The 11,390-nt window shown below is 36.0% G+C and overlaps 1 protein-coding gene across 1 annotated transcript in view; it reads right to left on the bottom strand.

The window, feature by feature from the left end:
• Positions 1-11,390, bottom strand: part of CHD7 (chromodomain helicase DNA binding protein 7) — a 128,951-nt gene that overhangs the window by 26,512 nt on the left and 91,049 nt on the right. Inside the window, exons 8-14 of the mRNA XM_058029733.1 lie at positions 10,861-10,975; positions 9,431-9,514; positions 8,326-8,463; positions 8,108-8,229; positions 7,427-7,670; positions 2,651-2,827; positions 1,170-1,313 (exon numbers count right to left, since the gene is read on the bottom strand). Coding sequence (XP_057885716.1) covers positions 1,170-1,313; positions 2,651-2,827; positions 7,427-7,670; positions 8,108-8,229; positions 8,326-8,463; positions 9,431-9,514; positions 10,861-10,975 — 1,024 coding nt within the window. The remainder of the gene's footprint in view (positions 1-1,169; positions 1,314-2,650; positions 2,828-7,426; positions 7,671-8,107; positions 8,230-8,325; positions 8,464-9,430; positions 9,515-10,860; positions 10,976-11,390) is intronic.

Here is an 11,390-nt window from a genome sequence, read left to right as displayed (position 1 = left end):
GATAAAGAAGTTCTCCTGAACTTGTTGAACCAATCTAATTCTGATCTGCCATTGCCATTATTTTAGTAACAGTTCCATGTAGGGATTCAAAAGCTTCCAGTCATTTTGAGCTGGCCATACAAAAGCTATGTTGAGAGCTGGGATATATTAGCTCCAGTTCAAACACTTCATTAACAGGTCTACATGGCTTCTGCATCAGAGCTGGCTCTGTCAGGTCAGTGTCCATTCTGACTGACAACCTATGGAAACATATCCTATTTTGCCAGGAGGCCAGGGGCCAGAAGAAGAGCTATTTTGTAACTTAAGACTATGATGTGTGAAAGAATTGTTCTCAAAGAAAGTCAACAAATTCAAGCAAGCAAAAGTTGAAAGATATCAAAAATTGAATTTTCAGACAAAGCCAGCAAAGTTACATACAAAAATACATGCAGTTATTACCACAGGAAGCAAAGGGCCAAATTAAGATGCCATGCTTCAGTTACCTCCTAATATTAAGGTGATTTGGCCTTTTAAAACATTTTGATACATACAAAGAAACAGTTTACATTTGAGATATAACACATGTTGCAACTAGGGTCTTTTATTTTGTATTAATTTATGCATTTCTTCTCTTGGACAGCTCAAGAAAACTATTTCTGAGTAAAAAAAAAACCTCCCTCTATTTGGTTACCTCTTGTTAAATTAGGTTTCTAGTATGTTCCTGTTTGCACTTAAGTCACTGAGAAAACTCTCAGTTATTAATTCCACAGAAGTTACAGGGAGAGTCCCTTCACTCTGATGCTTAAGGAAGAATGTCAACTGACAAGTTAATTCTCATAGAAGTATTTTCATCCAGAAACCATTATAAGACACCCCACCTCTATTTTTTAAACACTACATTTTAATAAAAGGAATGTCTTTCTGTTTCTGCAAGACCAATGGACAAAGGACTAAAAAAAAACCCAAAAAAAGCCCAGAACAGTGAAAAGGCAGAATTACTTTTGACCAAAAGCAGAAAACCCTCAACTAATGAAAATAAACAAAGAAAGAAAAAAAGGGATAAACCCACCATGGTATTCCAGGAAAAAAATAGGTATTATTTTAAAAAGCAAGTAACGAAGTTCATATGCAATAAAAGTGATAAATTCACAATATCTAAATAGAAAAGTAAGTGTGCAAGATAAGTTTACCTGCTCTTCAGTTTTAAGATCCCCAAATTCTTGCATGAATGTGGTTTCTGATGGAAAGCGACCTGGTTCCAAGAAGTGAAGCAAGCTAAACAGCTCTTCTACTGTGTTTTGCAAAGGGGTTCCAGTAAGCAGCACTTTATGCTCCTGCAAGGTTAAGAAACAGTTGGCTAGGAATCCATCACCTTAATTTCCAATGGAAAAATACACAAAATTCTTTCCCCTTGTCACCATATGTCTGTCTCACCTTTGCTTCCTCTCCCCTCCCCCAGCTACTTACATAAAACTGTTCTCAGGACATTTCTAACTGGTACTCGGGTGTTCCTTCAGTGATAGCCCAGAAAAACACTTCACTACTTAAGCAGCTTCAAAAGTCCTCCAAGATACAAGAACAGATTTTACTGGTCCACAATGTCCCATCCCTTTCACAAGTACAATGAACTTCAGATGGCAAACTAACATTGAACCTAATCCATCATTTCCAGTAAAAATTCATTTATTTACCACACCTCCAACTGACCTCAGTGCACTGATCTCCTCAGGCCAGGAGATCAACACAGGATCTAACAGGAAACCTGAAGCAGAGTTCTACCTTCCTAGTACATGCTATAGAGCACAAGAGTGGCAGAGACTAAAGTAGCTTTAGAGAAGGAGCCCAGAGAGGTGCAGCAACTAGCCCAGAGCCAAACATAAATTTAGCAGAGTAACAAGAACTAATGTGAAAAGTCCCATATCTCTATCTGTAGTCTGTAAGACTGTAAGCTCTGGTTTCCTCTAACAGCAACCACAGTAAGAAAAACAAAAGGTATACAGCATTTTAAAAGACTGAATTACAGGTATTAGTTTAGCATGACTGCATTGTTCTCACATTTTAAAAGAATATTCTGCCCAAAACAAAGTAATTATTGTGTCTTTTAAAAGGTAAATATCTTCACATTATCTTATTTTTCTCTATGAGTTTAATGCACCTATTTTGCACACATAACATAATACATATTTATGTAAGCATCAGAAACCAACTCACTTGTCCTTCCTTATTCAATAAGACAGAATATCCTTATGGCCACGCAACAAATTAACATTAAAGCTGATATTAACACAGAGCAGTTTAACTCTCATGGCCAAACTGGGCCACCTGACCACATTACACTTTTAAATAAATGTCTATGTGAAGAAGTGACTATGGATTAACTCACATGAAGGGAGAGAAAGGAAAGAATAAATTTATTTTTATTGTCTTAGGAGAGTCCACATTATTCTACACCTACATCAATGAAAAATTTTATTAAATATCAGCACTCCAAAACTGAAGGTATGCATATGCTTCCAGGTATTTTATACTTTCTCATCTGCATTCTCTTATTCGCCTTAACACCTGATGATTTACTTGAGAAAAAACCTTTTTATTTTACTTTTTGATTAAATCATAAATCGTAAGTAATAAAACTACAGAAGACTCAAAGATAAGAGAGATTCACACTGACCAGATCCATCATCTTGAGTCCTTCCAAAAGCTTACAGTTCCTGTTTTTCAGCCTGTGGGCCTCATCAATGACCACGCAACGCCATGGAATGTTACGCAGCTCTGGGCAGTCAGTCAAGATCATTTCAAATGTTGTGATAATGGCATGGAACTTGTAGGACCCCTTTATCACACGACCCTAAAAGAACAGCAAATGTTAAAAATAAACTCCCTGGCAAAGAAAGGAAGCAATTTGTTTCACCATCAAATTTTATTTTTAAAAAATACAAAATAGTAGAATGGACAAGACATTTATAGCAAATTAAGTCATTGCTCCTGACTAAATGGGGAAATACAATTCTGTAAGCTTGCTACAGGCTTCATGATAGCTGTTTTTAATCCTGTAAATAGGCCTACAGTATCACTGCACATTGATTACCAAGAAGTTATACAAGTATTTCAGTTGTAATTCATATGGATTATACGAATGCCTTGAGGCATTAATGTATTGCTGCAATATTGAAATAAGGTTTTCAGACTTCATCAAGAGAATTCTCTTTTTACTTGAATTGAAGGTACATGAAGGTCCTCCCAAACAATCTAAATACAACAAAAGTGCATTAAGGTTTGCTTTTTATGACTATTTGAATATTGTGCTCACTGTTTATCTTTTTTTTTTTTTTCCCAGTAGACACTCGGGATTCAAAACACCTACAGTTCATAGAATGGCTTGGATTGGAAGGGACCTTGAAGGCCATGTAGTTCCAACACCCCTGCCATGAGCAGGGATGCCTTCCACTAGACCAGGTTGCTTAAAGCTCTGTTCCATCTGGCCTTGAACACTTCCAGGGATGGGGAATCTACAACAACTCTAGTGAACAGCTTTAGCAGAAGCAAATATCTGAGCTTTTAATTGTGGAATGTGTATCTGCATACAATTCCATAATACTTTTCTAAGTCTGTGTTAAGCAAAGTTCAACCGGACAATTAACTTGATGTCTGACACCATATTCACTGGTTCATTAGTTCAGTCTTATTTTCAGCACTGATATAAAGACTGTTTAAAAAAAAAAAAACTGAATAAACTTTATTCAGGAACGTGAAATGAGCATCTTTCTGACATTATGCTAAGCTTCTTCCCAATGCTGTTCAAAGAAAAATGTAATTTGGTACCTCCAGTGTCACTGGGTCTGTGCAGAAAAACTGTCTCTGTAAGGATGAGCATTACACAAGCTCAAAGCTATTCCACATTTTCAAAGGACTCTGTCATGGGTTGTATATTGAATACATTTCAAAAGAAACACATATTTTACAGTAAGGTGACCATTTCTTCCCTTAGACCTGTGCAAGACTGAATCCTTTTATAAATGACCTGCATATAATCCTCTCCAAACCATGGGGATCAGAACTGGCTACTGACTCAATGAAATAATTGAAAACCTGATATCCTGAACTCAGCATTAAATCTGCCTACTCAAATCAAGAGCATTTCAGAGACAGTAACGACCTGCCCAACAATGCTTTCTCATGGCATAGTCCAGAAATATTTATCTTGTTAGGGACAAAAAAAGCTGTTACTTAACAAACAGCAGATGAAGATACACTAAGTGGGCAGCTTTGAAAGCCAGCAAGCTGAAATGCTGTAACCTTTTCACGAGCCAAGTAAATTTCCACCACAAACCAAGTCAGCTCTTTTCCAAGTCTCCGTCATTAGCCATATTTGGCACATATAGGTTTTGTAATCTTAAAGCAGAACTCCTTCTCAGAGGTGGGATAATACAGAAAAAGCACATGGTTTGTTTGATATTCCAACCAGGGAAGGGCCCCTAGGAAGAGTTTTCAGTTATATTGCTCAAGAACACCAGAACAAGCTTCTCTATGCGAACCTCACAGCAGAATGTCTCTGATAACACCAGGTCCTTACAGATGAAGTCACACCACTGCAGAAACTTATTTTATTATTGACTACTCTTTAGCTTTTCACAACAACTTGACTCTAGTAACTGGGGCTGACCCTGAAAAATCCCACTACTACACATGGAGTAGGTGCTTCTTTTGCACGTTCTCTGTTGTTTACTACCCTTCAAAAGCCACTCACACACTCTCAATGTCCAATTGTCTTTTCGAGAAACAGCTCAGATTGAGAAGCCTCTTTTCATATTAAGACCTAAAAAGCCAAAGATGCCTGATGTCTGGGTTGATGTGTCTGGCAAGGGAACTAGAAATTATGCTGCTAAATCATGCCTTCTTTTGCTCCCTTTTTGTCTCCCATCCTATTCCCAGTGATGGTACTTTGGAGAATGACAGAGTGAACACTACATGGGGACTCTTCAGAACATGAAGAGATTTTTTCCCTGTTTTTGGTTTCCACCATGTGTTTCACAGCTGACACTCTTACAAAGAATGAAACACAGAAGGTGATTTTGTGACACATCTAAGCTAGCTGCCACCAGAAGGATGAGTTCTTTCCATTTCTCCTTTATCTCTAAATGCAGTAATTGTCTGATTCAACTCTTAAGACAGTTCAGGGAGCAAAGCCAGCATAAATTCATTCATTTTTCTGTGCCATGAGTGCTTTGTCATTACTTACTATGGGGTAAAATGACTGCCATGCTCACGGCAAGAACTGAGTTAAGAATATGGCAATGAGGGAACAAAACTTTCTGCTGCATCTTGCTGTAGATCCCTTTAGTTACCTTTAAATCAATGAAACAACATTGCCAAAATAACTAAAAATTTGCACAATAAGTGGGATTTTTCAGATTACATTCCTTCAGGCTTCATGCTAAGTCACTGCTAAGGGGAAGAACATGCTGAGAACAAGCACCACTCAAATAGCAAACAAACATGATTTTTAACACAGAAAACTATTCAGCAGAGACAGTATTTGTACAAACCCAAATTTTGAAATTATATAAAATACCGATCTCTGCTAAGAAATTATTTTAAAATCAGAAAAACTGATTTCAATCCCACTTCATTTGTGTATTATACATCTAGGTAAGAAGCTAAATGTAAGAATTATCATAAAGAATATTAGAAATTAATAGAATGGCCTGGATTGGGACCTTAAAGATCACCTAGCTCCAGCACTCCTGCTGTGGACTGGGACATACACAACTTCTCTGGCACACCAGACCTCAATAAAGCAACTGTTACTCAAATAAATCATCGACAAACACAGATATGATTTTCATTTAAAAGTTTGTCTGATAAATTGCTGAGAAAACAGTCATTTTCTAGACCACACAGCTGTAACTTTTAACTAATATAAATTACTTTGCATTTCTCTAATATGTTTAAACACATACTTCTTTCTGTTTGCCCTAATGGCATGTCAAGTTGTGCCACAGTCATCACCTTCAAAACAGTTTTTAATCAGTTTTTTACCTGTAAAAGCATATTTTCTATCTTTCAATCTCTCTTATAGCTTTGCTCTAAGACTCTGGTTTTTCAACACATTTTGAGGGCATGAAGTGAGCACTAGGCAGAACTGGACCACAGATCACATCACTGACAAAGAGGAGAAGGCTTTTCTCTTCTTTATATTAAAGATTTGTTTTCTCCCATGCACTTGTACTACACCAGCCCTTTTAACCACGGTGTCACAGTGGTTTAATTGCTCACATGTCATGACAAAAAAAGATCTGCTTTTGTCTTACAGCCTTCCCAGAGCTGAGCTCTCCCTATGGTAAGAATCATCTTCATGCCTTGTCCACAGACAGCCCTGCATTTAGCTATTCTGACTATTGCTAGATTGGATCCAATTTATTAAGTAATACAGCTTACTCTGTATCCATGAACTGTCTTAATCATTTACCACTCTCCACATCTTTGTGTCAGTTGAAAACTTCCTCAGTAATGATTTTATGTTTTCTTTCAGGTCATTGGTAAGTTATATAGCTCATGGACATGAACCAATCCCTGAAGAACTATGCTGGAAATGCAAATCACTTCTCATTAACAATTACATCAAGAAATATCAGCTAGCCAGTTTTAAATCCACTTAATGTGTGCCATATTGATTTTATATCCTTCTAGTTTATTAATCAAAATGTCCAGTGGTGTAAAATAAAACGCTTTAAAGAAAATCTAAATGTATGAATTCACCACTCTCACTTTTTAAAGCTCAGTTGAAAATTGTACTCCACAGGTTGAACTTCTACCCTTTTTCTCTCTTATAGGAGGCATATTTTATTGTTCTGCAATAACATTCAGTGTATGCACATTTTATTTCCCTTAATTCTGTTTACTCTGGGAAAAGGCCATGCACTTAGGAGTAGGGATCTGCTGCTCCTCTTAGCTTCTGTTTTCTGTTTCTACTCCTAGTTAATTTCTGCTTTCCTTCACTCACAACTATTCAATCTAAGTGCAGTAACACACATTCAACATATATCTGACTTACAAAATTTGATAAAGAGGCATTGACAAGTTTAATTTCTGCAAGCAGGTCTTTCCTGGAATGGTAGGCAAAGATTGATTTTTAAGCTTAGTTCCACTTAAAGGAGTTTCTCCATTAAGAAGCTCTTCTGCCAGCTCCCCTCAGAAACACAAAATAAGAAAAACCTTGCATGAAAGAATGAAACTCTAAACAAAAGTTGCACCATTTCATGGTGCCCCTTTATTCCCAGAGAGATACTGCTCACTATTAAAAAGCATTCTTATAACATGTATCTGTATTTCTAACTGAAACCTAACATACCAGTACTGAAAAACTAATTGATGCTTAAACTAATAAACAACTGTAAAGCATATACAAAAAAAAAAAAAGAGAAAAAGAAAGGTGAAGAGCTTTTACCTGTGGATCTTTGAAATACATTTCATACAACTGAATGGTCCGCCGGCTCGCCTGACTCCCATGATACACAACCACATTCAACTCTGTCCAGGTGCGGAACTCCCTTTCCCAGTTGGGAATTGTGGACAATGGTGCAATAACCAAGAAAGGACCATGGATTCCTTTCAAATATATCTCATAGAGAAACGTAATGGACTGGATAGTCTTTCCCAACCCCATTTCATCTGCTAAAATGCAGTTTCGTCTGAAAACAAGAATAAAAACAGGTTGAATGATTTATTCCCAACTTAAAACATAGAAAATCAGTAAGGCAATAACGTGAATAAACCAGATATTTCTAGAATGAAAAGGCATCATAACATTTTGCATTTTAAATAAATGTTATGATTTGTGAGGCAGTCAGCATGCATATATCCCTTCTATCTACCTCTCAAGTTCACAAGGGGGAGGAAGGAGCAGCAGGGACATGCATGAAACCAAAGCACTTGCCGCAAGAATCTATCTGAAATATTCATGTTCCACCCCAAATTAGTTTGTATATGACTACTGCAGCAAAAAAATGAGACATGTAAATGATTCTAAAATCTCACTTTAGCAGGTTACTTTAAAAGACTGCTATTTTAAATATGCTATAAAAGCTTTTCCAAAGCAGGATTCAGCAGTAAGCTATGTTTTACGTACGTGTTGTACCAATTGAAAAGAAGCCAGTTTACTCCCTCCAACTGGTATTCCCTGAGTTTGTTATTGTTTTTATACTCCCTGGAACTCTCCGATTTCTTCCAGTCATCGGCAGGAGGTCGCTCCTGTTTCAAATACAGCAAATCCCATTAGCAGTTTCTAAAAGACCACATTACTTTACTATTTTCAAATAAAATCCTCTATATAGAGCCAATTCTTACCACACGCTCCATTTCTGGCTCCCTAGACATCAGTTTCTCGAATTCTTCGATCTTGGCTTGGTCGATGTCTTGCTTGAGCTCCCAAGTGCTGTCCTCGTAAGGAAGCGAACACCACTTCACCAGATAATGCGTGACAGGCTGGGTTAAGACAAAAATTACATTATCTCACAATACAGAAAGAATAAAAGTGTGTACCCTTTCTTACAGGAGATGTGCAGGCTAGATGAAATTCAAAAAGTTTGATCAGACCTGAATGCCTGATTCAGCCAGAAGGATAAGCAAACAGCAGGCTGACACCTTGACAATCTAACCAAGTAAAATGAAAACCTGGAGAATGCAGGCTTACCAGCAAAATGAGCAGAACACATTTGAAATCAGTAAGGTTAGACTAAAATTTGGAAGCAAAACAATATTCCCATTTCAGCCTTTACAATTCTATGCTTTACTACATATTTAAAAATCGACTGATTTATCAGAAACTTCAAAACACACAAGTCAACCATCACCATTCACTGATAGAACAACATGGAAACACAGACACTGCCAGTGAAGCTTTCTATTCTCCCAGGACCAAAAAGGAATCTGCTGGAAGACAAAATCATCTTCTTTGCAGAACAAATCATTAAAAATTAAGTAACAGTGAGGTCAGGACTTCTTCTATAACAGGTAGTCTAAATCATTATGACATTTAGCTAAGATTGTTTCTTGCAATTTTCATTTAAATTCTGCATTACATGCATGAACATCATATTTCCACAATATTAAGTATCTTCAATATATCTACAATATTAAATAACTTCTTCATTGTTCTTGCCTTTTGGTTGGTTGTTTTGTGTGCTTTTTTTTTTTTAAAAAAAAAGGTAACATTAAAAAGTTTGGAATTCTCGCTTAACCTTTTATTTAAGAGAAACTGCTACATTAGCCAATGTTTTCTCAAACATGTTCCTACTTTTCATACATATATATTGTGGTAGTTTCTGTAAATGTTAAATAAAGTCTAATTAATATATTAGATATTAATAATAAAAATATATAGAATTTAAACAAGAAATTCTAAACACAATGTCAATATGACTAGAGATGGACTAAACAAAGTTTTGTTTACCTCTCCATTATCATCTGTGCTGCGTGAAAAATCCATGATTCGATCAACTTCCACATAATCTGGATTAAAAAGCTCATCATCAATCTGTTCAAGGAGAGAGGCAAAAATATAAAAGATATCTCTATTAGCCTTTCCTGAGAGGAAAAATGATTATATATTTCACCAGGCAATAATATTTTGGGTCACGGTGACACAGAATTTATATTTGGCAAACTTCAACATGTTAATTGAAATGCTACAATTCAGCAAGATCATTCCCCGTGAGGGAATCAGACTTCTCAGACTTTGTTAACTGGGCCTCTTAATTACTGTGTGAAACCTTTTACTGTGAGAGAATGTTTAAGAATATTTTAAATGAAGTGTGAAATTACAATTCACTAATGAGCAATCGAAAAGGCTTATGGCATGCAATGCATTTAGCATTCTTGAAAACTACAGCTTGCAATAAAGAAATTAGAGCCTTGTACTCTAAGTGCCTTTGGATTATTTTAACTACAGGAATTGTCTAACGCTTTACAAGCAAGATTTAAAGATTATTATTTCAAAAGCAGAGAAAACACAATGCATGCATACACAGTTTCTCTAAAAATCACAATTTGTCAGGTTCGTTCCTATGCCTTAAACAACTTATAGGATTCTCTGCCATACTAAAGCATTGCATTTCAAGTTTTAAGATCCACTTCAATCAAAGAGACAGCCAAAAGGACTAAAAACTGTATATTTAAGAGCTTTTTCTGAAACAACGACAAATTCTAAATATTTACAGTAACTTGTGTTCCACTTGGAAATATATTAAAAAGAGAAAATGGAAACAATTTCAGCTATCTTCACTTAGAACAGGTGGAAGTTTTCAATTTGCAACAGGTTTTTTGTTTCAGCTTGAATGATACAGTAAAAATAAATATAAATAAATAAACACAGTAGCTCATGAAGACTATTTTTTTTTCTTAAAAGACAGCATTTTTTTAAAAGGTAATCTTTCAGAGACACAAATCAGCAGATCTGGTCTTTTATTGACAGGACCCCTGCCACATTTCTGCTTATGGCTCTAAGTGAAATTAAATTGATGATAAAAAGCTTTGAATCCCTAGTGAGCAGCAGTCCATAACATAGAAAAAAAGCATGCATTTCTTCTGGCATAATCAGCTCCTGAGAAAAAAGACATGGTACTGATTCAGTCAGGCTTACAAGGCTAATAACTAGCCACTCACTTCAAGGAAAAAAAACCAACCAAAACTATAGGAAAAAGCATACAGTCAGGATAGATGACTTTCATAAACTTGCAAGACTTGCATCCAGAATGCTTTATACCAGAATAGGTGCTACTGATATATCAGTTATCCAAATTGTAATGCTTGCATATGGAACAAGAATTCCTACGAATATTCCTTAAACACCAAAAAGAAACAAACCAAAAAAAAAAATCGTACTTCAGAAAGGAATTTATTCTGGCCCTGTTTTGCCTTAAACCGCTTAATCTTCTGCTGAATTCTCTTGTCTTTGTCCAGTTCTTCCACAGATGCCCACTGACAGTGAAGGTAAGAACTAGAAGATGAAACAGAAAAATCTTACTCAAAACTCTTCTTCCATTGCACTCCTGATTTATTCCACTAGTACAACCAGATCTTTCCAGCATGTCGTGGTGCTATGCTTGGAAAACTTGACACTGTCTTCTTTAACATAGAGGTTATTAACCAATCATCTTTACTCAAAGTAATTATACTTACCAATAGAGAAACTTGTCAGGAAATAGAAACAACTCCCACTCAAAATTTGAATACATACCCTCTATACTTAGTTTGGCACAAAACTAGGATGATTTTTATTGGACATATTTAAAACATAATTACTATACAAGACACTTATGCTAAAGTCACTATTTAACATCATATTCTTGCAAAGAGTAGGATTTTCATAAGTTTAATCAAAAGATGCAAATATTTTAAGTACTACTATCCTA

This window comes from Melospiza georgiana, chromosome 1, assembly GCF_028018845.1.
Source record: "Melospiza georgiana isolate bMelGeo1 chromosome 1, bMelGeo1.pri, whole genome shotgun sequence".
NCBI lineage: Eukaryota > Metazoa > Chordata > Aves > Passeriformes > Passerellidae > Melospiza > Melospiza georgiana.
Note: the sequence above shows the minus strand (reverse complement) of the source record. Positions and strands in the feature narration are given on the sequence as shown.